At 35.9% G+C, this 26,917-nt stretch overlaps 2 protein-coding genes across 19 annotated transcripts in view; one reads left to right on the top strand and one right to left on the bottom strand.

Annotated features, from left to right (window-relative positions):
• The window catches only part of LOC106624555 (phosphatase and actin regulator 2), a 211,283-nt gene that overhangs the window by 144,808 nt on the left and 39,558 nt on the right, over positions 1-26,917 (bottom strand). For 3 of the 18 annotated variants that reach the window (XM_036364303.2, XM_036364306.2, XM_070111433.1), the window contains exons 1-2: positions 21,433-21,624; positions 12,348-13,644 (exon numbers count right to left, since the gene is read on the bottom strand). The exons of 9 other annotated variants lie outside the window; for them this stretch is intronic. In XM_036364303.2, coding sequence (XP_036220196.2) covers positions 12,348-13,095 — 748 coding nt within the window. In that variant the 5' untranslated portion in view covers positions 13,096-13,644; positions 21,433-21,624. 6 more of the 18 variants (XM_070111429.1, XM_070111425.1, XM_070111428.1 and 3 more) reach the window with 6 other exon arrangements.
• LOC118681134 (neuropeptide-like 4) lies at positions 26,086-26,614 on the top strand. Its single transcript, XM_036364645.2, has 2 exons — positions 26,086-26,190; positions 26,259-26,614. Exons 1-2 carry the CDS (start codon positions 26,179-26,181, stop codon positions 26,496-26,498), a joined length of 252 nt encoding a protein of 83 aa, XP_036220538.2. The 5' UTR covers positions 26,086-26,178; the 3' UTR covers positions 26,499-26,614.

Below are 26,917 nucleotides of genomic sequence, written 5' to 3'. Positions count from 1 at the left end.
CCGAACCACGCACAAACAATTCGGCAGACTCAATAAATAACTTTCGGCAAAGATTATTTTGGTAAGAAAAATCTGCAATGCTTCTATAAAAGCCATCAAATGAAAAAATGTGAAGTGTTTATACTAAAAGGAAAACTCGAATAACCTCCAGTTACAACAGAAACATTTAAAACTTACAAGGATGTGAAGTGGATATGTTTTTTGGACCAATATTCTTACCTAGAAAGAAAGAAAGAAAAAGAATATTAAAATATTGACTTTCATTATTTATAAGTAATATTTTAGAACTATTATAATAATACAATAAAAAATTTGTAAAATAACTCCCGTGGCTTTGCTTTAAACTGTTTCAAAGCCCAGCAAAAAAAGCCGATTTTGGTACTTCCATAATAAAACTCATACCAAAACCGTAAACTTCACAAGTACACCTCGTAAAACAAAGCATTAAAGCGTAATTAACGCAACAGGTGACACGCCACATGACATAAAACCGAGAAAAACAACAAAGGCGCAAATAGTCGGCACAACTTTTACTGGCAACAATTAAATAAGCAGCAACAACAACACAAGGAATCAATCTGAACCGACCGACCACATGTGTCAGTTTTTACAACAAATTAAATAGAAGTGAAATAATTTGCAACCAACAACAACAACTACACAAAGAGAAAACTACGCATGTTTATATGAGTTTTATGCGAGCATTTGTAAAAAAAAAAAGAAATCCATTCATTTGACATAATTATGCGAAAGTAAACTAAATAGGCAACGAGAATAGAAACAAACAACAAACGAATAGAAAACGCAAAGACGACAAAAATGCTCGCTCAAAGCAAACCAAATGTTGTGGAAATCAAGTAAATTGATTTATGAATAAAAAGCGTGAAGATAAAAGAGCTCGTAAAGAGCTTAAATTACGGTAAAAATAATAAGTAGAAATCAAAGAAAATAACAGCAAAAGAGGAAAAGAAAAAGTCAAAACAAACCAAGTAAACACGATATCATTCTCATATTTTTCGCATTATTCACTAGCGTTATGCACACAATTTGTAGCATAATTTTCTAATATTGTTGATCTTTAGTTGGCAGACTTGTTTGGCAAGAAAATAATTGTGTTTTGCGTTTTTAGCCACCACTAACCCAGTGTAGTGTGAACAAACGAAGTTGATTTTGGCGTCGAAAGCGCAGATTTCGTGAGACACGGCTCTTTCGCTGATGTGCGCATGCGCATGTGTATCGGCACGGCACTCCATTAATTGCATATGAAATTATCGGTAAGACACTGACAACCGTGAAAAGCCTAATGAGAGTGATTTAAAACCGCAAGCCGTCGGAAACAGGCAATAACAAAACGTGTCGCGGGTTGCTATGCGGCTGAGTGTGAAAGGCAGCAATAAAATTAAGCAGATATTCGAAAAGTAAATATCAACTAATCTGCTTTAATTACTAGCAAAGAATGATTTTCAGCATTTTTTGTAGACGAGCGGGGAATAGCAAATCGGTTAATTACACAAATAGAACAAATGCAATGACACGCCAATAGAAAGCGGAGCGAATAAGCAGAAGCGGTTCCACTAATTCAATTTACGGTTATAGATATGTGAACCGAACGTACTTAGTGAATACAAAACCTATCAGCGTGTACCGAAGAATACCTAGCTCAACTATTGAAAACGTTTTTTAATTGCTAGGAAAAGAGAAAGAGACAGAGAGAGAGCGAGTGACTCATAGAGTGTGTAGTAGCTTAACCCCAACTCCCAAAATTTAAAAATAATTTTATATAATCTGTCACATTCAAATCAGTAAAGCTGAACGCAATATCACTGTTCGGTTACCTTTACACCTAAAATTGTTGCTGACGTCATTTTAGCTCACTGTAAAAGACATCACCATTAAGAGTTGCAAAAAAATTTCACATTTCACTCAAAACTCATACTTATTAATTAGTCATGGAGAAATATCATTCAATTTTACTTCGATCAGAAATCGAATATAATTTTGGAATCAGTTTGATACCCCAAAGACACCGCATTCTTTGATAAATGATTTTTCCTGGAGCTTTTAAAAAATATCAGAATAAAATGTATACAACAAGATTACTAATACATACAAGTATTTGTTCAAAAACGATGCTAGATTACAATGTAAAGAAAAAAAATAAAATATTCGAGTGAAAAGATAAGAATTTAATAAAAAATTTTAAACACTAATAGTTTAATAAAAAGCAAATGGCAAAACTGCCAATACACGCCAACAACAACAATTAAATATCAGTGCGGGGGGATATCGACAAGAACCGCAGAGAAAAAATCAAATCGTGAATCATCGGCACTTAGCACCAAATCAAAGTACGCGCGGCAGAGCCACAGAGCTGCTGGGATTGCGGTCAGTAAAATAAGGCTGGAAGAGCTGAGAAACGAAAGGGCGAGCGCAGAAGAAAACAAATGATGTACACAGCTGTGGCTATAGCTGACATCAGTGGCGGTTGGTTTGTATCATCTTCATACAAAAATTAAAATTATAAATTAAAAGATTTTTTGCAAAAGTTAATAATGAAAAAATAACCGACCGAGAAGTAAACTCCAATGACCTTAAATTTCACACAATGTATAGCAAGGGGCAGCAAATGAAGTTTTATTTTGTCTGTATTAAACGTTTTCTTATTTTATTTTTATTTTTCTTCACAGTTTTTAAATTTTCATTTCATTTTTTTTAACAATTGTCCTCAATAGACACTTCCGACTTGCGTCTAACATAAATCTGTTTAATTTATGGTGAAGCCACATTTTGGGGACTGTCCTATATTTAGCACTTTTTTACACGCGCTGTGCTCAGTCGCCTGACGCTGGACCATGAGCGATGAGCGCGAGTGTTCATGAACTTGAAAACACACACAAATATACATATACATATGTATGTATGTATGTATTCATGTGTGATAAATATTGTGCGCAACAACAACCACTCCACATACATGAACATAGTGACAGCAATGTTTCAAACAGTCACCGACGCAAAACCGTGGACCGAATCAGCTGATACGATCTATCTTATGAGAGCACAATGTAAATGAAGATTCACCAGCGCTTCTACCGCCCGCTTCTGCAGACCGTACGGTAGGATTTCCGCGAAAATTGGATTTTTCCCGAAGAAACGAGTGAGCTCATTGCTCTCTTGCAACGCAGGGTTGCCAGTCTCGATATTTTGTAAGTATTAAGAAATAAACTTGAATACATTTGAAATATTCTTAAAATACTTCAAAATCACAGTCAAATACATTTATTGATAAAAGGTAGACTATTTTTAATAGTTGGATTTTAGTTTTGAGCTTTTACATTATGAAAAATTATAAATAAAACAAGAAAAAACGTTAACTTCGGTTGCACCGAATGTATGGCAGCTATATGATATAGTGATCTGATCTGAACAATTTCTGCGGAGAATACGTTGTTGCCTTAAACAATAACTCATGCCTAATTTCGTAAAGATATCTCAATTCAATATCAATTGCTTCGGAGGTTGGATTATTGTCTTAAATAATAATCCATGCCAAATTTCGTGAAGATACCTTGTTAAATATAGAAGTTTCCCATACAAGTACTTGATTCCGATTGTTCAGTTAATATGGCAGCTATATGCTATAGTGGTCCGATATCGGCCGTTCCGACAAATGAGCTGCTTCTTAGTGAGAAAAAGAAAAGGTGCAAAATTTCAGATCGATTATCAAATTATAAATCAATAAAAAAACTGACGGACTAGTTTATATATATACAGACAGACGGACATGGCTAACTCAAATCATTTGCTGATCATTTATGTATGTATATATTTTATAGGGTCTCCGACGTTTCCTTCTGGGTGGCAAACGTTTCCTTTCGTGGCAAACCTAATATACCCTGTTTAAGGTATAACTAAATGTGTGAAAAATCGTGTATACAAATAAGACAATGGCAACATTGGTGAAATGAAAACAAAAGATAACAACTGATTTCTGCGTTGCAAAACGTGCATAACTTTTGACAAATTTGGTTTGATAACTGTTTGAAGCATAAGTAAACCTGCGATATCAAAGCGCATTCGTGAAAATGTTTACTAAATATTATTTCCAAATATTTTAAAACTTTAAAGAATTTTTCAAACGATTTAAGACTTTTTCATAAGCGAATTGGAATTCCCGCTGAGCGTGCGAAATCGTGGCAAAAACGTTCAATAATTTATTACTTATTTGTTGGAGCACGTGGGCATGGCAGCGGAGGCGTTGGGCGCAGCTACAGCTAACACCTGCTGAGCAGCTGAAGTAAAGATCATAAAAAAGTATATTGTGTATACAAAAACAACCACATTTGACTGCTTTGTCTTATTGTCAAGTGCATGAAAATTTAATAATTTTATATCATTAAAAGTTATTTGGCATTTCATAAAACACAATTTTGCTTTGTGCTTGCAGTCAAAAGGAATTTTAGATGACTTTACTTTCAAATTATTTAATACAATTTTTATTTTTTCGTAATTTTATGACTGCAATGTCGCAACAAACTGCAAAATGTAATTTATGTTCGTGGTTTTGCATCACTTCAAATGCACTTTACACACACATATACACACAGAAAACATGAACAGTTTTTGCTGTTTCGCTTTTGCGATGGAATTCCGCTGGAAAATAGAGAGCAAAAAGAATGCGAAAATAAGAAAAACGAGGCTAAAACTATTTCAAATATTTACACACTTCTGTACTTACAGCCGCGATAAGATTAAATTGCGCTCGAAGTGAAATGCCGCTTATGGAAACGCGAGCGGCACTTTGTGTTACGGCAAACTTTGGGCGCAGCGGACAGAAAAAGGAAATTATGGCAGTTGCAGAACCGATTAAACAAAGGAAAATACTCACATATGAGTGAGTCTGCGAAACCCGGCTCGGGATTACAAAGTTAAGCGGTAACGAGTAGTAAAACCTGTATGTGTTACCCCGCTCAGGCTGGTCACACACATCAATTGCTGTCAATTATTGGCGGGACGGGTCCATTAGAGCACGAGGTGACCGAAACAGTAGGCTCTACATGGCTGATGAGCACCTACTCACTTTTGCATGTGCACTTGTGTGTGTGTGTGTGTGTGTGTGTGAAAATAGTTAGGCAACATACGCTTAAAGGAAATATTGGATAAAGTGAAAACCGGTTTCAGTTGTATCGCAGAAAATTGTAATGGATACCTAATGCACACACGCATACATATATATGTACATACGTATGTACATTCATAATGTGTTTGGCAAAATAGTCGCACCGACTAAACTGGTGTGCTTACAAAACAAGCCAAAACATGGGCATTTGTTCCAAAGACAATTACACTCAAGCACATCGCGAAATCCAAAACATTAGTCACACTTAGTCATGATTTTGTGCAACTGTAATCGGCTGAAGCGCGCAGAGCAGACGAGACTAACAGATACATAGGCATGACATGCATACATACATAGGTGCCGTTCGATGTGAGACGACGACAGTTATTCGTAACTTGTGTCGCGATCGTCGATGACTCAATGTTTAATGAAATTTTTGCGATGTTGTCATTATGAAGGTGATGTTGTGGAATTTATATAGAAATATTTGTGAATTGTTTTGATTTCGACTTTGAAGAATGCGAATAGTTGTATACGCGAATAATAGTAATGATGTCGTCATAGAAGACAGGTAAGGATGTTTTGGACGTATTCGATACAAATACTTATCACATTTATGCTCAAAAAAGGTATGGCCTCATTGAATCAGTTTGATAGAATCAATGTTTGTTAGCGCAAATATTTAAAACCGCCTTAAATTTGTGCTCTCTTTGAGGCAATAGAAATTTGTCAACGATTGCACCAATATATGAAGATACACTTGTTATAGATCGAGTGTCGATATTTCGAAATTTTAGATCCTTTCCTTTGCAATTTATGTTGGTGTGAGTTCGGCAAACAGTCTGCATGAGCAAAGTAGAATATAGAATAGAAAGAAGAATATAATATATAATATTTTCATTAACTCACAGGTGTTCAGCGAAAAGAAACTTAGGCTACAAACTGCCCTTGGTAAATTGTCTACTCTTACTGAGAAAGGGGAAATCGCCAAAAAAAAATATAAGTATATTGTCTTCATCAATACTAGGGTTCGAAGACAAAGAAGAATCATTTTCATCATCAATTTGAATAAAATATGAGCTTGTAAAGACTAAGAAGTGGCGACAGTCATTAAAAAGTATCATAAATTTGGAGTTCAAAAACTACTTTGATGATTTTATATTTATAGCAACGTTCGTGCGTACACATTTATTTATGTACACCATCGCAAGTGTTGTTATGGTGTTTCATAGTGTACACATAGTATATACTAAAAGTTTAGTTTATACATACTCCACGATTTGCGAAAATGTTTTCAATTTATGCTAAATTTTGCAGACAAAAGTAAAAACGAATACTCAAACCACAGACCGCTTTGTAAATCATTCAAAAGTAACAGTGTTGTGCGAAATTTCAATGGAGACACGAAAATATTCGAGGGTGTGAGCGGCGAGTGCAGCTGAACACCGAAACCATCGGAGCGTTCGCGACTAGTGAGCATTTGAATATTTTGCTGTGAATAGCTAAATGGAAGGTGTCGTCGTCTCGCCAGCCGTTGTGTTAGACTAGAATAACAAAAACAATGCAGGCACACCTGTTGGCTGCGAGGTGCGGCAATCGGCGGATGTCAGTCGATGGCGCATTTAGTGTAGCGCGCTTACACACTCCGTAACAATATCGCCGCAACAAAACACGGGCTGCTGCCGCTGCCGGCGACGCACACATGCACACACGTCGTTGTCAGCAACAGCATCAAAGCACTCGCGAGCACACATGTGCTCACATTTATATACAAGTGCAGTGAGGCGGAATATATGATTTTCAGAGAAGTAAATCGTGTTGGCTGCTTAAGGAACGAGCTTGTTACAGGGCATGTGTGCCAAAATATTTATATGCGAATACATACAATATATTTATACAACTACTTGTATGTGTAGTCTAATCATAAATTTAAAAAAAAAAAATTAACAGAAAGTTTATTTTTGTTTTCGTCAATATTATGAACATGTGTACAAAAAAACGCGATTTTTGGGAATTCAAAAAAAATAACCACAAAAAAAATGGTTAACTTCGGTGGCATCCAAGCTATACTACCCTTAACAAATACATAACATTCCTTACAAGAACTTGATTCTGATCATTCAGTTCGTATGGCAGCTATATTCTATAGTAATCCGATCTGAACATTTTCTTCTGAGATTCCACCATTGCCTTAGACAATAAACGGGTGCCAAATTTTGTGCAAATATCTTGTCAATTGAAAAAGCGTTCCATACAAACTCTTGACCGAACGGTTCTGGCGAGAAAAGAACGGGTGCAAAATTTCAGATCGATATCTCAAAAACATCGCATATAAACAGACAGACAAACCGACAGACATGGCTAAATCGACTCAGCTCGTCATACCATATTTTATATAGTCTCCGACGGTGTCTTCTGCGTGTTGCAAACTTCGTGGCAAAGTTAGTATACCCTGTTAAGGGTGAAATTCTACTGTATCAATTATTTAAAGGGTATACATATTTATACACAGTAAAGTTTATGAAGAAAAAATTAAATATTTTTCGAGTTATACGCCATCTCCGACGGCGCTAAAACAAAGGTATACCTACCGTACCTACGGTCGAAAAAAATCAAAAATTGCCAAATGGCGGAATTAAAAAAAAGGTGAAATTTACTCCAAATTTTTATCGTTTTTGGCCTGTCAAAATTCATTTAACACTAGAACTACATAGATTTACCATATATCTTTTTTAAATAAGTCTCTCTCTCTCTGAAAATTAGAAGCGTCAGAACAAAATAATCTCTAATATTATACTATACACAAATTTAATAAAAATCATAACATTATCGTAAAATATTAAATAGGAATAAAGAGGAAATGGTATAAATAAATGATGCAACCGGTCATTTTAACCGGTTCGTTGTTCTAGTGTTAAAGGTATACTGATTAAGCTGGAACTGGGCGGTTACATTTTTGAAGGCTTTAACTCAAAAACGACTTTAGTTATCGATTTAAAATTTTAGTATGATATTTTTAAACGGATAACCTATCGGAACAAGGAAAAATAGAAAATAAAAATACAAACATACATTTTTTTTTAAATTTCACACACCAATTTATTTTATGGATCGTTGCAAAACGAAATCCAATGAATATTTCCCATCAAATAAGGAGTTGGGTGTAAACCGCATCAGTCTGTAACAGTTTTTTAGATTTATTATGTTATTCACTTCTTTCCTAAGCAAATACTTTGAAGCTGAGATAAATCCTGATTTGATGAACACACATATGTATCAAGTATGTATATACATATACAAATATAATATATACATAAATCGAAAGAAGAATCTAAATGAGAATTATGAGGACAGAACTCTTTATTTTGGTGTTTAGGTATTATTTTACTGAATGTACAATTTTAACACGAAGACAAATGAAAAATATAAACAAGCCCATATGATGAAATAAAATATTTTAACAAATTTTTATTGTTGGAAATACAAGAAATGTGCTGTAGCATTTTCCACATTTCGCCTTCTGAACATGTTAGAAATAATTATTCAACTCAACTTTGAAACAAAAGACCAATTAAGAGAGATGTCAACTTCTGCAGGATAGTTCTAAGTTTTAATGTATTCGAAAAGTAGTTTTGGCAACAGCGCTGCCCAAACCAGGAAACTCGAATATGAATTGGCAGAAATGTACAAATATATGTATGTGTATGTGTACTCTTAGCCGATTCAAAGTAGACAACTGAACGAAAAAATTCTGCTAAGCCTTAAATTGAATTGATATGAGAGCACAAAAAATGTTGCCAAACAGTTGAAAGTCATCCGATGACAACAACAATACAACTCAACATTACAAAGCTCGTCCTTATTTCTTAACTTTGGCTTTGGCTACTTGCACACGAGCATGCACGAGCACACAAGGCACGGCATTGACACGAGCCGACACTGTGGCACTCAAGTGTGGAGAGGAATACACACGATGGGAGAGGCAGGATCGAGGGCACAAGTGAAGATATATTGTTAATGTGCATACAAAAGCTGACAGACAGCAGTGAGGACAATATTAGCAGCCAGCCGAAGCACAAACAACAATATAAATAGACAGACAGACGAATAGGCGGACGGACGGACTTATAGTTAAATCCGCTGCAGGGCATTTCATATGCCACATACGTACATATGTTAATAGGTATATAGATATGAGTTTATGTGTGTGCTTACACAAATATTAGTGGCGCTGTTTTGCCGTTGGACGTGCTTTGTTTCAGAATGTGCACAGATGCCTGCATTGTTCTCCTAACAATAGTTGTACCACCAATAACAACCAACTCTATCATAAAGTTAGAAAAATTGTTGTGCACACATACATATACATATACATACATACATGCTTATGTAAATTGCTTTAGATAAATATAGAATTCGTTGTTTAAAGTACACGTGTGGTTTGCCTTGAATAATGCAACACAATGCGAGTCCAAAGCCGACGACCGATGACCGACGACACATAGTGAGTCCTGCCATTTTGTTCATCTAATGCATTGTATAGGTATTCCTACGCAGGCATATAAAGTTATGTGGTAATGTTTCCACATAATGTAATAATAATGGAAAATCCCAAGCTCTCCTCCTACGTTAATCAAGAATCTCTATTCACTGCTACATTGAATGAAATATGGCAGGGGCATGATATATCTACTCAATTAGGTACAAATTAAACAATCAATTGTGACTTGTCAGCTCGGTACCCATCAACCTACCCTACCTCTGTAGGACCCATCAACTAAGAAAAACCAGATATAACGTCAACTTTGGCTGCACTTTTCACAGGTGTATTTCTGATAGGATAAAAGAGCATAAAAAGATCTTTATCTGACTATATAGTTTAACAACATTTTTTATTTAAATAATGACGGATATTTCTGTCACCGATGACTGTCACGTGACTAATAAAATGCTAATAATTCATAACTCTTGTTTGTATATAATTTCAAAGGAATAAAATAACCAAAATAATCAAGGATTTAAATTGAATGATAAGGAGAGTACTCATATATCATCTTGGTATGAAAATTTAGGTCCAAACCTGTGAATCAATGAAAAGTTATAGGTTCGAGTGGCGAATAAGAAATATTGTTTAGCATATATGAGCCACTGGCTGATTTATACATTTGGAGTTGTGTTTGTACTAACATCAGTATTAATGTGCAGCCAATGCCTTAAATGATGACCAACTTACAAGAGACTTTACAGGAACGTGATATTACAAAATCAGCCGTCAAATCCAAATATTTCTAAATTACTATGCATATATGTACGTACGGAATAATTCAGGAGTATGATTACCCAAGAAAGCAAGTTATTACGCATATGTGTATGGAGTTCGTGGGTGAAATCATAAACCGCAGCGAGTTGAATGCCAACACTTTTTATTGCTGCGATTACATTGTAATGCGAATTTTATTGAATTTCTGCGCACAAGAAAATGACAGCAATGTGACAAACCATTTCCGTTCGTCGCTTTCCGGTGACAACAGAAGCTTGAAGCGCCAAATTAAGGGAGCAGCGAGTGCGGGAAGTGCAAAGAAAGCAGAAGACAAAAGGAGCCACGGGCATATGTATGCGCAACCGCTTATCATGAGGGAAGTCTGGTGGACGGGTTTCTGCTTCCGATGTGTCGCAATGGCAGACGAGAAGGATTTTTCAATTGTCGAAAGTGTCAGAAATTCCTTATTCAAATTTTCCCAGCGAAGAGCAGCACATTTTGCGTAATTTAATTTAACCAACGCCATTTCAGCGACTTATGCTATGGAAATATGCTGCAATTTTTCCCGTTACATTTTGTTCAAGCCATTTACATGAACTGCGAATTTATCTAAGTTTTATGTAATTTTAAGAAATTGTGTGGCTTTTCTTTTCACCGCTTCTTTACATTACGTCAGTCTAAATTAATTTAGAAAACCAGTCACGTCGCTAAAATGAATTTGGAAGTGAATATGCCGTGCCTTTAGGGTCACGAAGAGGAGTGCAAGGATAAACCTTAAAATTTCTTGCACAGAGTTCTCTTTTACTTTGCTGCATTCTTTTTTGTCTGTCGTTCTACTTTCTTGTATTTTCGATAGCATTTTTTTCTTTGATTTTTATTTTCGATTTCAATTAGTTTGTTTTGTTGTTGTTACGCAACCAGAGGCAATTAAAGCGTAATCAACCGTCCGAACGCAATCAACGCACGCATACAAAAGTATAAATACATATATACATGTACGAGTATGTTTGTATTATTTGTATACGATGGAAATCGCCATTAGTATTAAGATCGTAGATTACAGTTAGCTGTGCTAAACTGGTGTAATCTGGCACAAAACTGCTCGATCGTAAGTTTATATACGAACGAAGCTACATACAAATGCACGCATATTAGATAATTACTCGTAAGTCACGTCTTCACGATTTATGTGCAGGCCATAAAAAGTAAAATCAAGAGTATCGAGAAGAAACATTTCATGACGTTAGGGAATTGAAATTCATCACTTTTTAGTAAATGAAAAATATAGAATGCCCGAATAGGTGTCGGCATTAACAGAATGCTTAGTAACGGTATTCTTCCCTAGATTATACAGCTCTGAGACGAGTTGCTTGAAACTATAATTCTTAATTAATCCACCGAACTATGACCCCCAAGTTAATAAATATTTATTTGGGACGCTTCTACAATTTCCTTGATATCAAAAAAATTTACTCTTGTAATTTCAAGTGGTTTTTAATCAAAGGTGAACCACACTGCTATGTTTTGTTATCGACGTCTGCCCAGAGATCTGTGCTCACTAGTGCGATAAGGTTACTAAGTATGTATAAACTACGCTAAATGTCAGTATGAAATAAAGGCTTCTTGGACATATGTATAGTTTTCGAAAATTCCGTTACTTCTATTCAGAAAATAAGTAAAGATAGCCCACGGCAGTTTACAAGAGAGCAACAAAAACCACAAGGAATCGATTAGAATTAACACAATTAATTTTTTACTAACCCACCTCTAGTTTTCACGCAGATATATTATTTTGAAATGAAATTAATTACGATTTATTAAAATTAAAATTGTCGAGTAATTGTAATAAATGATTTGAGTTGACACTATTTTGTACATACATATTTACATATACTCGTATATGAGCTATTTAACTGATTTTCGGGCATTACTTGGTTATTTCACAGAAATGTGTGTAATTGAACTCACCATTAGCATTGGCAGCCGCATCCTTGCCAGCCGCAGCTGGATTACAATGCAAGATATCCGATAGGGATAGTGACGAAGCTATCAATTGACGTTTCTCCTCAAAATTCAAATAGTCCATGGAGTTGCTGCGCTGTGGCGTAACGGTAATCGTTACAGACTTCTGCATTTTGGCAACTACACACAACTGCTGCTGTGGATCTAACTCATCGACATCCTCCTCAGCAACCACACCACCGCCGCCATCCACCACCAACTGTGAGTTCGGCAAATTTGCCAGATCCTGTGCTTGATAGTGATTTAGAAATTGGAATGGTGAAGCATTAGTTTTATGGCCTTCCAATATGGGCGCGGTCAAGCTGCCCCCACCACCGCTACCGGCCGCGCCGTTGCCAGCTGCGATGGCTGCCGAGTATGAAGGCGGCGACGTCACATTTATGGCTGGCGAGTTGCCCGTGGCCGCCGACAGCTGATAGCCGTTCTCATTGTTAATGGCCGCGACCAGAGTGGCCAAGTTGTTGCGACTGTTGGTGGCGTTGGACTGCTGATGCTGGTGCTGATGTTGCTGTGAGACGCTTGGCGGCGATTGTGATAGCTGCTGTTGCTGCTGCTGGAATTTGTGTTGCTGTTGCAACTGTTGCAGCAGCTGCTGCTGATGTTGATGGTGCGGCAGGTATTGCAGCTGTGGCGATTGCGGGGGCGGCGGATACGCCGACTGTGACGAGTTCAACTTATTGCTGCGCATCGACATAGCGGCGGTTATGTTGTTGTCGCCTTACCACTGCTATGTAGATTCTTACCACTTTTGATTTGTTATTATTTTTTTTATTGTTTCAACTTATTGATTGTTGTTGGGGTCATTTATGGGCGTTCGAGAGGCGTAGCAATACCCATAAGTACGCGACTATCAATTTATATTGCACTTTGTGTTTCCTTATTTAATTATTTATGTGCTTTATTTACTTTTCTTTTGATTGCTCATCGAACGCTTTCGTGACACGCGATGGCTGTATTCCTCCCACACGCACTCACACAAGAACACAGTGAAATTTTCTTCCTGTTTTTCAGGGGTGTTATTTATTCACGAAGCACTGAGGGTGAAGGAAGCATTTAGAGAAGCGCATCAACATTTATCGGCTCCTTCATCGCCTTGAGTGCTGTGACACTTTTTAATTGATAGTAAACACATGTAAACACTTTTATGGCCACTTTGCACGATATCTCGATTTATCACTCACTTTATTGATGGCTTCTTCACAGTTACACACGCACTAATTTTCTACTAAAGTCATGACGCTAACTGAGAGAGGGAGAGAAAAGAATGTTATTTTTATTTTGTGTTGATTACTCTAAATTTTCGTATAACTTTGTCAAATTTGGATTGAACTCACATATTAATATTAACTAAATTTGGGGTCTGAGACATAAAGAAAATGAGATTACATTAGCCACAGCAACGTGTAGACGGGGTCACTAGTAAAATAGATAAAGCAAATTTAATGGAAACAATATTAACCAAAGAATGTAATTATTTAAAGAGTGCATAGAACATTTTTTCTTGAATATAATGGCCGCTTCTTTCTCTTCCTTCATGGCAAACTTAATTGCCGTTTTCTAGTAGGAGCTTCAATAAACTCATTTGACATTTGCTGATTCCTATGTCTTTCAAGTGTCATCATACAAAGCGCTTTCAATTTTAAAAAAATTAACTGAAATCTCTTGATGCGTCCTTCAATGCGCCATCGCCAGGAAATTTCACAACGAAAACAAAACAACCCCTAATGATTAAGGCTCATAATCAACGTGTTTAGCTGGCAAAGTATGTGCGTATGTACATATGTATGTATGTATGTATGTATGCGCACTGAAGACATGTATTCACTTTGTTGGCTGTTTCATTTGCGGTGGCATTTAAAAAAATCAGTTTCGGGAATGAGAAATGTTCATTGAAAAAATATTAAAAATATGTGACGTACAAGAGCTGCCCTTGAGGGGAAAGCCTAATCATCTTGAACAATGGAATTGACACTTCTAAAGAAGTGACACGGATTGCATTTAACCTTGCGTATACGAGGTGAGTAATCCACCATGCTGTACTAGTTGGGGTTTGCTATAATCCAGTTAGAAAAGGTAGTAAAAGTCGAAAAATTGTTTTTATGATTGTTTAATAATAATAAATATATCTATATACATAACTAATAATGAATTGGTTTAGGTAAAAAGAAAAATCATAATAAATATATGAGAACAGGATTTTATTGATAAAAGTACAAAAAATTAACGTTAAATTGAATCGTTACAATTCGCTGGGGTATGTCAGACCCCACCTTGTATACGGAAGGTTAACAACGTAGAAATATGGATTGTTTTTAAATCTTCAAAGACTCTTTATTATTTTACCTATATAAAAATAATAAAACGTTTAACATTAAGATTTAGATTTTACGAGTAGACACACATTTCTTGAGGACATCAATATTTTTTGTCTTGTTGCCATAAAATTTCGCGCCACTGTAATAGCAGATCTCCTTCTGTTAAAGATATAGATTTATTTTATGGAGCTGATTTTCTATGCACATGAGCATATTATTTTGCAAAGAATCTGCAAACTGGGACGAATACAAAATTTAAGAATAATCGTCCCGGATTCAGATCACGTAGCAACATTATTTGAAGGAACCCTGTAAACAAACAGCCAGACCATGTGAAAGTCAAAGGTTACAAACGCAGAAAATGGCCACAGACCCAATTTATACACATACATAGATAAATGTGTAGACGATTCCACCAGTTAACGGGCGCCTTTCGGTAATTTTAAAAATGATTTGAGCGTCTAAAGTATGTAGCTTTATTGGTTCATGCCTACAAAGTAGTCGCAATCAACTGCCCAGCATGCAAAGGCATCGAATGTGGTAATTCAATGAATAAAAGTTTATGGTCATGAATTGGATTTGATGACGCGCCTACGCACTGGAATCTTGGTAATTACGGTGCTGTGCTGATACGCAACTAAAGAGGAAAATATCATAAAATATAGATAAGAGCTATGGCATTGTGGCAAAAAGGATTTCAGAATTTGTTATTGGCCAAAAATCCAATCGTAAAGTAGGAACGTTCTCTTATAGGAACTTAAAAGAGCAACTTTAATTAATTATTTCAATAATTAATATTTCTTGTCTAAACCAGAAATGTAATAAAAATCATGAGAGCAATTTTATATATTTCACACTGGAAAAATGCAAAGTTTGTCTGCTGATCGCAAATTAATATACAGAACAACATTATTTGAATATTCCATATTCTCTTTCGAAATTAATACCAAAAACGAAATTCAATTTATCGGTTGTACATACATACACGTATGTACCTATGTACTATTTATAAGTGCCTACATTGCAACGAATGGCTTAAAAATCAAAGTACCGTATTTAAGTACAAAAACGTCGAGTAGAAGAGTTGATACCCATAAAAAGGGAGAACGAGGTTAATAATTGAGAGAACTCGCGCTTAAGGGCTACGGCACACTTAAATCGGTCACGGCATCAGTCAGACAACAACGAACGTACATACAGACATACACGTGTGTGATAGTAATTAAGTAAAAGCGCAAAAGTAGCATCGAAACAAATAGAGCAAAAGCAGTAAAAAACATCAAAGAAAGTCAAGCATAGTACAAAAGAGCACAACGACTGCTCTTTTACAGTAATGTGACACTTATCCTCTGGGCGCGCTGGTGGAAAGGCTGCTCTCAGACACACAGAGTTCTACATAACTCATGAATTGTTTGTATCAATTGATTACCATTACACATGATTATCATTAGTAAGGCGTCACTTTCTTCACTGAGGAACGATTCTTCGGAATCCGACCTGATATAAACATAGGTATTTCGCGGCAGGAAGTTACCTAAGAAGTGTTCTTGTTTTGGATGACTTTCTTATAATCCCCACATTTCGCACCACTTTGCTATTAGCGGAGTCATATCCATAAAATTATTAAAAATAACTTTCAAATCGCCCCGCAGCGCGCTTGAGCTCATACAAAGCTTATGGCTGCGCGGAACACTTCAACAGCCAGCCAGTCAAGCAGCGAAAAAACCAACTGCTGTCAACTACTGACACACTAAAATTACTAAGCATTGCAAAAACGCAGCGCAGACAACAGCTGACTGGCAAGTAGACAGACGCGGCACGTAATTGTATCGCGTACCTAAGTACAGAACAAAAATAAACTGTATCTGCAAGCAAAACAAAGTGCGAATGTGAAAAATGGAAAAATAAAATTAGAAAAAAATTCGCACAAGAACAACAGTGGCACGAAATAAGCGCAGAAATAAAATAAAACCACAAAACCGCACAGCTAAAGGCAAGCAACAAGCCAAGAGGTGCTCGAAAAGAGCAGCAAAAGCAACCAAGCAATATTGTGAACTAGTAGCCATAGATGTTGAAGTGCGGTGGCGATGGCCCAGCGGTACTTGGAAGAAAATTGTAGTTCAATGAACTCACGGTTCCATAGTTTACCGACTTTTAAACACCCCAACTGTGAGTGCTCTACTTATTATTATCGTTATTATAATCTACTGTTGTTGTTGCTGTTTATGCTTTTACTTTGCTTTCGACGAGTTTCCATTAACCGCTTGAATACCTTTCGCATGGCTGTGTCGTGTTTACAGTAACGTCATTCAGAAAATGCAACGCAGATTTGCACTAATTCTGAGCAGTTCTTGTAGTAAAAGTTTCTTTCTTTTTTTTAGTTATAAGAAATGTTCCAGGTTCCGCACGCATACCAGCAATGGTGTAGTTCATTTAAAGACGACACATCACTTTGCCTTTTAACGACTCCACGGCCATCAAGCGACCAAAAATAGTTTTAAAAAAATGCACATTTTATTTAATTTGTGAAAAATTTGTCAAAAAGAAGTAGAAAATCACATGGTGACATTTGATTAGTGTCGTATGTCATAAGCCGACCCGAGTTGTGTGTGGGAGTGTCTACACTTCGGCAATGAGCAAGTTGGTAGGCGTAATGATCACTAATGCGATTTGGCGAAACTCAAGAATTTCGCCTTGCACATTCGCACTTTACAACACATACACCTATAGGTACATATATGTATGAATAGCTGTATATTGGATTACAAAATCTACCATGGCGCAATAAGAAAAAAATATTGCTAATAATATGCCATTTCTTTATACATTTGGATAATATATTTTTAATTCTTCTGAAATCGTAAATCATCAAGTTATAACTGCGTTTTATAAGAATTTCGATGTTTATTTAAGGCCTGCTTCGAGGCATGACGCACCGACATTGCGGCAAACCAAAAAAAAATCACGAGTTTCATATAAAAAATACTAACTGTTTATAACTAATTATTAGTGTTTTTAGGCTTTACTCACTACTGATATACTCGCACTTGTAATGACTGATTTAATATCAATAATACAAGTAAAACTCTCTGTAGATTTCTATTCACATCATCAGCAAGGCGATCTTCGTAAAATTTATATTCATTTAAGTAAGAAGTTAAAACAGGTTAAATGGAAGTCATGACGGCAGTATGTGCAGACAATGGTGTGATATTTTTGAACTTTACGAAAATGATTTTGAGAACGCCCAGAGGTTTGCCATTGCCTGCCTAAGTGTGCTCTTCATAAAAGTGGTTTTGATATTGATCGAAGTTTGACATTTCATTAAGAATGGAAGCAGTTATACCGTAGTAATACGAGGGCTGATATAATGGACCTGGGTTAAATTTAAAAAGAACCAGGAAAAAAAATACACCTAATTCTTATTTGAAACCAACCCCAATATTTAACCCTACAGAAGGCTTCTCTTTACAGTAAAACTTATTAGTCTAGACATTTCAATATATTTAAATAAAAACTGTGTGAAATCGAAAAATAAAAAAGTAAGATAAACAAAAATACTTTAGAGCAGCCAATAAAAATCAGCATTGTCATATGGAAATTATTGCGAATCGTTTGAAACACCACAATCACATCTCACATGAGCTGTCCGTAAAGAATTTCCAGCACTGCAACACACACCCGAACATGTCTATGAGACCAGGGTACAAAGTACAAACACAAAATCATAATAAACTTAAATAAGTCTGAGGAATTTTCAAAATTGATATTTCAACATTCGTTTGTGTGGCATGCCACATGTCGTAAATATGCGAGCTTGTGCAACAAAAACATATGTATGTATAGCGAAGACAACAAAGGCAACGACAACGACCTAACGTATCTATGAGAAAATACTGGAATGGCGAACGCATAAAATATGCAGCGACGAAGGCAAAAGGTAGAAGGACGCGCATAGAATAGCAATGTCCACAGAAAAGACGTACGACGAGTCGCGCCACGAAGAACGACAGACGATGTGCAGCAGATGGAGCTGGCGCTGATGGGGATGTGGACAACGCGATGACATGCCCAAACACAAAACGGTCTGCAAACACAAGCATTACGGGCATTGGTTGGAGGGCAAATTTCGATTCGCTTTGCACTCAAGCTGCTACATACACATATCGAGCCTGCGTTATGGAGTGGGAGTGGCATTGAAGCAATGTTTCGAAGTACAATGACACAGACGCAACAAAACAACAACAACACTAATAAAAATTAAATACAATTGCAACGCATTCCACTGCGAATACATATAAGTAAAATTGTACGTATGAATGTGTGCGAGCAGCAAGTAAATTGTAGTTGCGAATGGCGAAAGCCAGCATGTGGACCCACGCTTCTGCGTGCAGCTGTGCGACTTGCAGTGGTTCGATATTCCACGCCAAGTTTGCATCCCCCAGCATCAGCAGAGCTAAGCTGTGAAGAAATGTTGTACATAAACACAATAGTTGGGGATATTTTAATAATAAATTTTTCAATTGCACGTCGCCCGTGCCAAGGGTTGCCGTCGGACTGGATTGGAGTTTACTTTGAAGGAGACGGCCGAAACGGGGGTTAGTCGGCGATACAGTTGTTTATGTATGGATTTGTGTGGCTTTATTGTCTAGACTTGAGAAGTGAAATGTGGAATAGTAAGTATAAAGAGCAAAAAGTCAATAGTAGCAAAATATCAAATTAAAACTTCAACGAATTTAAACATAGTTGCCAGATAACAAAAAGCGTTATTTTATGCAATGGAAAGTCCACGCATTTATTTTTACTACTGCAACTATTTATATTATATAATTGTAGAACAACAAATAACAAATTTTGAAAATATTATGTATACCTTTTTGAAAAAATCATATACATAAGTATAAAATATACACATTACGACGTATGTACTACATGGTATACATATGTATACTTATTGCTATATGCATAGTTAAATTTATACACATATTGCTATAAAGTTTCTTAACATGTGTTATCAGCAGTGAGATAAGAAAAGCAGGTATAAAGATAAGTAAGTAAACAAGATAAGATTGGACGCGGAAAAACTACACATTTTGCGCTTTAGTTAGCCGTTAACAATTCTTAGTTTTTCAATTTTATGTTTGCTAATTTTTTAAATATATATATAGAACTCTAGAGGAAACTTGTTATAGTAGTGACATAATACAGAATCGAATAACCAACAAAATGCTCAAATGCTTTGAGAATAAATTTTATAGAAATTAATGTGTGCATATAGTGACACCATCGTTTTGTTTCGCATCTCACAATCTAATAATTTAACGAGCCAACAACTATGTATGGATTTAAACTCTTTGGTAGGCAATTTGAAATACATAACAAACTTAATATACAATTTTAGTATATCTTGGTTTTAATTGAAATGCCTTAACGGTTATTCGTGTTTCAAAAAAATTATTTTCACTTTTATTTCTCATTTTATTCTATCGACAGACAGCTGTCTAAATCAAGAGTCTTATTATCAGACAGGTAGGTACACAACAACCTGCTAATAGAAAATTAAGTATGCAAAATTTGGAGTTCACGTGTTTTTTAGTTCTTATGGTTTTAATATGCTCTAGCTATATTCAAATTTTACGCGTGGTTCAATGTATTCGCCGGTTTGTTGAATACACTTTTTGTCCAGACGGCAAAACAAAAATATTAAAAATGCAGACATAAGCGCCATTGAATGCACAACACGGCGGCGCGAAGGAATAAAAAAACGCAATGGCGGCGAATGGAAATTACTACACAACACTGCAACAACTGAACAAACACACTTTACTAATGATACACAATTACAACAATATTTGTTTCTCCACTTGCACTTCTGCTTATCGGAGTTTTGCTTTCCTACAATTCACTGGGTGTATGTATTTGTTATTTATTTTCTGCTTTTCCATTCACTTTTCGGTTTAGGGCCAGAAAGGCAATAACGACAAGTCCAGCAGGCAGACAGTCAGTTGAACTGTCCGTCCAGCTGTGTGACCACCCGTTTGTTAATAGCATTTCGTTTGCTTGGGCTAGCTGGCTGAAGTGGTCGAACCGGTTTTATGCTTTTTGCACTTCACACTTGTATTCGTATAGAATTGTAGTGGTATTAACGATAAAGTGGTGGAAACAACGAATATGAAATTAATGAAAAGGTGTATACACAAATGAATTACAGACTTATTAGCAATATTACATTTTTGCAACTATTAACCCTTAATAATGCAAGATTTCGTCTTTTAGAGCTCACTTTTAACAAAATAATAATTAATGTCGAGGTAAATGCAATTAACTTGTTTCATAATTTGATTTGTTGGCTGGGTAATTCCAGCAGATGCATATACATTTGAACACATGTATTTGAGTAAGTGTGCGTATGCTTTGTTTCATGTTCGCCAAGTTGCCACTCACACTTTAAAACAAAATTAGCAACTATCATACTTTTTATTCTCACTTTTGCGCTTTTTTCTTTTTCATTTCCTCTTTCGTTTGCAAATTTTAAAAATAATCTATTTTAAACCTTTTGTTGATCATTTGTTTTGCTTTTGTAAAAACAAAACACTTCGTTTTCGGAAGCATACACATTTTTGTACACTCAATATGTCGAATTTAATAATTTTCGGATATATTACACCAACACTCCCATCCAGAAGCCATTGATGTATAGCGCCACGGGCACATACCTTCTTATTTAACTTATTGTTTATCGCAATTAAAAGTCCTATCACACAAACTATTAAAATAACTCGATAGACAAAACAACAACCGGCAAATTGTCTACTTCATTGTACTTTCCGCCCAAATATCAAAATGTATAACAAAAATCGCGCAATATTCTCACACAATATTCATACACGACGATTCAAAATCAACTAAACATTTTTGTTGTTCTTCATCAGTGCAAAAGAAAAATGCCTAGTGCAACCGTGCGTTGTGGAATGTAGGCAGCATTGCCAGCCATCAAAATTTATGTGCGACTCCTCTGTCGCATGCGAGAAATCACAGTGCCAGTCAAAGTGTGATTAGTTTTTAGTTTGGAGGAGCTGTTGAACACAGGGTGTTAAATTTAATTTTATTTGAATTATTAGCTTGTAACAAATCTTATTTTAAGTGTTATGTTTCATTACTATTTTAACTATGTCTTATAATAATGAATAAAAGAAAAATACTGCATAAAAATATACAATAAATGCACAATACGTATGCCACCTGCGAAAGAAAGTCGTAATTGTAGTACGCAAATACACTTAGAACCATCCCGGTACCAGAAGACTTAGAAGAAGTCTTCTACTATTCTATACTCTCTTACTATAGATTATCCATGTAATTTAACAAATTTTCATTGGTAGAAAATGATTGTGTTTCTTTAGCAAAGTCAAAAATCAAATACGTAAAAATAAATGTATTTTGATTTGAACTCTAATCCTTTGCATTAATATATGTACAATATATACATGTGTAAATATATATGGGCGAAATATAGTATATCAAGCTAATATACACACGTATTGCACTGTGCTATGCATAATATTCCTAACCCCACCTACTCTAAGTTAAAGTGTACTTTAGAATACGCTCGAAACTGAAAATATTAACACAAACCGACTAAGTTGGTGGTAATACGCTTATTGGTTTCAAAAAATATTTTTAGCATTAGGCCACATTACGTTCAGAAAAAGATACACAATTCATTAGATTTAATTTCTTTAGATATCTTAATATGACCGACATTTTCGCTGTAAAGTCATATTTATGCCCTTAGGCTCTAATATTCGGTACTTGGGGTCTTGGAAGCGACCCATCCTGCGATCAATGACTCTTTCGTTTACCTTTAGCAAAGTCAATAGGCTTGCATGTTTGTTTATCTTTAACGAGGTCAACAACCCATTCTGAAGTCATTGACCTTCAGCGAGGTTAGCAGTATTCGGGTTGTTGCACTCGCTAAGAGCCATTGGCGATATGCGAATAACCCAAGAGGCCACGACGTCGGACTTTCGTTATTTAAAAAAACTGAAAGTTTTTCTTATGCTATTTTATACACCTTTACTACCAATTATCTGCCGAAGTAACCACAACCCAAACTCTATAGTCGCTGATTGTTCTTACCTGTATAGGGGACGTGCACAGAAAAGCTTTGACTTTTAAAAAGAATGGAAGTCTGGTCGTTGTGGGCTCCAGCTCTGTTCAGCTCTATAATTTGGTGCATATTTTAGTTCAAAGATAATCCGAGTGAGGTTAATTTTAAAAAGATTAAAAAGATGCTGAGCTTCAGAACTAAACAAAAGACATAGTAGGAAAACTTATAATGCTGTAATTTGTTTGAAAATAAAATTAAAAATTGTAACTCATTAGAATCGAAAAAAAAATTTTGCTACTCATATTACAAAACTGAAGAGGAAGACATTTTTGAGAAGATTGCCATATTATTAAATGGTGAGTAAAATAGCTCCCGCATGCATATAAAATTCGCCTTCAATCACGACAGTAGAAACCTTGACCTGCCCGTATTTACGCCGTCATATGCGTATACTCCTAATGCGCCAAATTTATCAGTTTAAATGTCATATTTAGCTGTCACAATTACATGTCACTTTTAACACGCTGATTAGGATCAACAACAGACTCAAGGCAATCAGAAAATAACTGAATGCAAAAGCTGACTGTTGCATGCCGTACGACCGTTATGTACAAAGATGCAAACAACTATATAAATGTATCTGCGAAATTTACCATATATTAGAAAAAGTGATTGGTAATTTAAGGTTTTGAAGTTTTCAATATTTTACTTATTTTTACTAAAGTTTTCAGGACCCATGACAATAGCGATCTGCTCGGAAGACAGACCTTAAAGGAAGTGCCTGGTAATCAGTAAACGAAGGCGAAGTGATTTGCTTAATTTAACCTAAAAGTTTTGCTCTATATTATTAAAAAATCTTCTAATTTTCAAAATTGAGTGTAATTGAGAAAATCTGCTGATACAAAGTCGCTTTATTCAGTCATATTTAGAATATTTACTTTCACTTGCAAAGGGCTTGCAAATTTGTGACTGACAATAATATACCTGTTAATAATAATTATGTTTCACAAATGCGTATGTGTGTGTAAGCAAAAAGTGGAAATAGTTTTTGTGGTACTTGACGCCTCATAATCGCTTTTGTAGCAAATAATAGTAGTAACATAACCGCAGACCCCCAACCACTTGGCGTTGAACTTGTGAAACACCTGTCTGGCCTTCGCCCTCAATGGCCACTTAGACTTAACTGTGCGCCAATTATTTATGTAAGATAAAGTGTGTGCAGCAAAGTCATGAATGCATGTGTATGTGTACGCACGGTGTGTGTGTCGGGAATGGGGGTAGTAAACAACAGAATATTGCAAATAATTCCTTACAACTGAAATCCTTTCACGCCTTTCGCCACTTTAATTGCCACTTACACAAATTGTTGGTTAATTTGGAATCATAAAAGCCGCATGTGGCGGACACAAACGCATTTATAAAAACACACCAGGCAATATGCAAGCACGAACATGCCCGGTAGGAAATGCCAAACGTAAGTTCCAAAAGTTCGGTGAGAAATTTAACAGTGATTTTCCGTTAGAAAGCCATTTTCGTTTTCCAAGTAATACACCAACAAAATACACGAAGAATAATAAGTGAAAGACAACAGTTTTGAAAACTTCGCAGCAGGACACTTGAACAGCGATTGCAATAAAACAAACTAACTCCACCAATTCTCTGTGGTCTCGCTACTCATAGAGCGAAAACGACAAAACAGAAAGTACGGTTGTGGTTGACATTGTACGATAGTTGTTGTTGTTAAAGTTGCAAACGCTTAGTGCCCTTTTAAATAGCTGGCTTTTGGAGCTTTTTATCGTTTACAATTATTCCAATGCAGCAGGCAATATTTCGTTGGGCATGGTGGCTGCTTGGTAACTGTGTTGGTGAAAATGTGTTTTGGGAAAATGACGGAAGCACACATGCACACACGCATTCATGAACACACTCCCATTCACAAACATAATTGCATCTACATAACATACATACAAGTACATATGTACATGATTGGTGAGGAAAAACGGCGACATTAGCAGCAGGAACAACTTGTCGTGAACCTTACATGCATGCATATGCCAACAACAACAATAACAACAACAACGACAATTATGAAAACTTTGAAGTGAAAATGCCAGCGCCAAAACAAAAGTGTCGGGCAATTTTCGTAATAAATTTATGTCGCTACGTTGTCGGCGACATTCGCCATTGAATCGTTTCGTGAACGCTTGTAACGAAAGTGTGACGGGACACATAAGTGCTGCAGCCACTATTTGTGCACTCGTAAAGTGTATATGTAAGTACAGATGTATGTGTATAAGAGATATGGCACAGTACACATTTGTACTCACGGTGTAGAGTTTCTATGGTGGATATGGAAGTAATTCATTTTCAGATTCTGGAGACTCTAAGTGTAAAAAATAATTTTAATGAAATTTTACTCAAATTCTTTATAGAATTTTTATTTTATTTTTAAAATTGTTTGTATATATTTCCTTTTCTTTTCTCCGCCCCAAAATGTAGGCAATCTTTAAGACACTTTTTAATACTCGTATAATTAATGTGCACCACCTACTTGGCCTTGATTTTAAATCCCAATCAATATGCACAGCTACCTCAAGCCTATGAAAGTTCCTCTTTAAGAAATTATAAAAATACGTTCGAAGCAGGATTGAAACTAAAATTAAACTGAATTTGATGAATAAGTATTTTGCAAGAATAAAGTCAATATTTTATATAAGATCAATAAACATATTCAAAAAGTTATCAATTAAAAATACCAGTTCAAAATAAAAACTTTTAAAAAAATATTCAACGCAAATATCTTTTACCAACTCTTTTTTAAAAGCGTATTTTTGCACAGACAAAATATTACTTAAGGCAGACGCGTAAATATATCTGACACCCAATTATTTTTATGAAAACAAGCTAAATTTAAGAATGTTTCCTTTTCCCATTTACGCCGCTTGAATTTTTCACGCTTGAATATTTAGTATGCGTAACAGCATTCGGCCGAATCTAAACTGAGACAATTTGAATTGCAATAAAATCAGTCTACTGCCAATGAAGTTTTTTAGTAACCTCACAACACTCAGACACCTACACACACACAAATGCAGATGACTATGATGACACTGAGGATCTACGACGTGTTTAGGCCAAGAGAGTCCAACTTTTTATTTTAGTATAATTGTTGAAATAGTACTTTACCCACACATAAACCTCTGCGCTTAATCACAAATATATGCACGAATATTGGCAAAAGCGAATAAGCCGATAGCCGTTTAATATTTAAGCCCCAACGTCAGCGAGCTAGTCATCAGTTAAATTTTGCTCCACAACAGTAAAACAACTACCAAACTACCAAACAATCAAAATGTTCAAATACGTAAGTATTAATCGTTATTTGTTTATTATAATTTTGATTTGTAATAATAAATTAATTCTTCGTTGCAGTTCGCTCTCGTCTTCGTCGCCCTCTTCGCCTTCGCCGCTGCCGAGCCTAAGCCCGCTGTCGTAGCAGCGCCTTTCGCCTACTCAGCTCCTCTGGTCGCCTCTCCCTACTCCGCTGCCTATGCTGCCCCATATGCCGCTTACGCTGCCGCTCCCTATGCCGCCTACGCTTCACCTTACGCTTCACCCTACGCCGCCTACTCCGCTTACCCATACAACGCCGCCTATGTGCTCCGCAAGTAAACGGAATGTAGCGGTTGAACTGTGATAACACCAAATTGGATTTGATTGGCAATAAAAAGGACAAAGTTTTTCATAAAAAACTAATGATAAATAAAAAACTTTAAACGAAAATCAGACTCAAGTATTTTTAAATTTACTAAATAGAAATAAGAAGAACTCGTCGAAACGTGGAGAATGACGATTGAAAATACTCGTTTTTCTTCACTTGCCTTACCAAGGGAGCTCGAGCTCAAACATAGCAATTGAAGGTGATTATTGGTATTAGGTCAGGAGTCATCGATTTGCTACTCATTTTTGTATATTGCCAAAATTTTCTTCAATAAGTAGTAATCTTTCATTATTCTTCTTCTGCAGCTTCACTGTTGAATATACATAGTCCCAAACTTGGTACCTGACAATTTTGGGCATAACAAATAAGT

The sequence above is a fragment of the Bactrocera oleae genome, chromosome 6 (genome assembly GCF_042242935.1).
Source record: "Bactrocera oleae isolate idBacOlea1 chromosome 6, idBacOlea1, whole genome shotgun sequence".
In the NCBI taxonomy this organism is placed as follows: Eukaryota; Metazoa; Arthropoda; class Insecta; order Diptera; family Tephritidae; genus Bactrocera; species Bactrocera oleae.
Note: the sequence above shows the minus strand (reverse complement) of the source record. Positions and strands in the feature narration are given on the sequence as shown.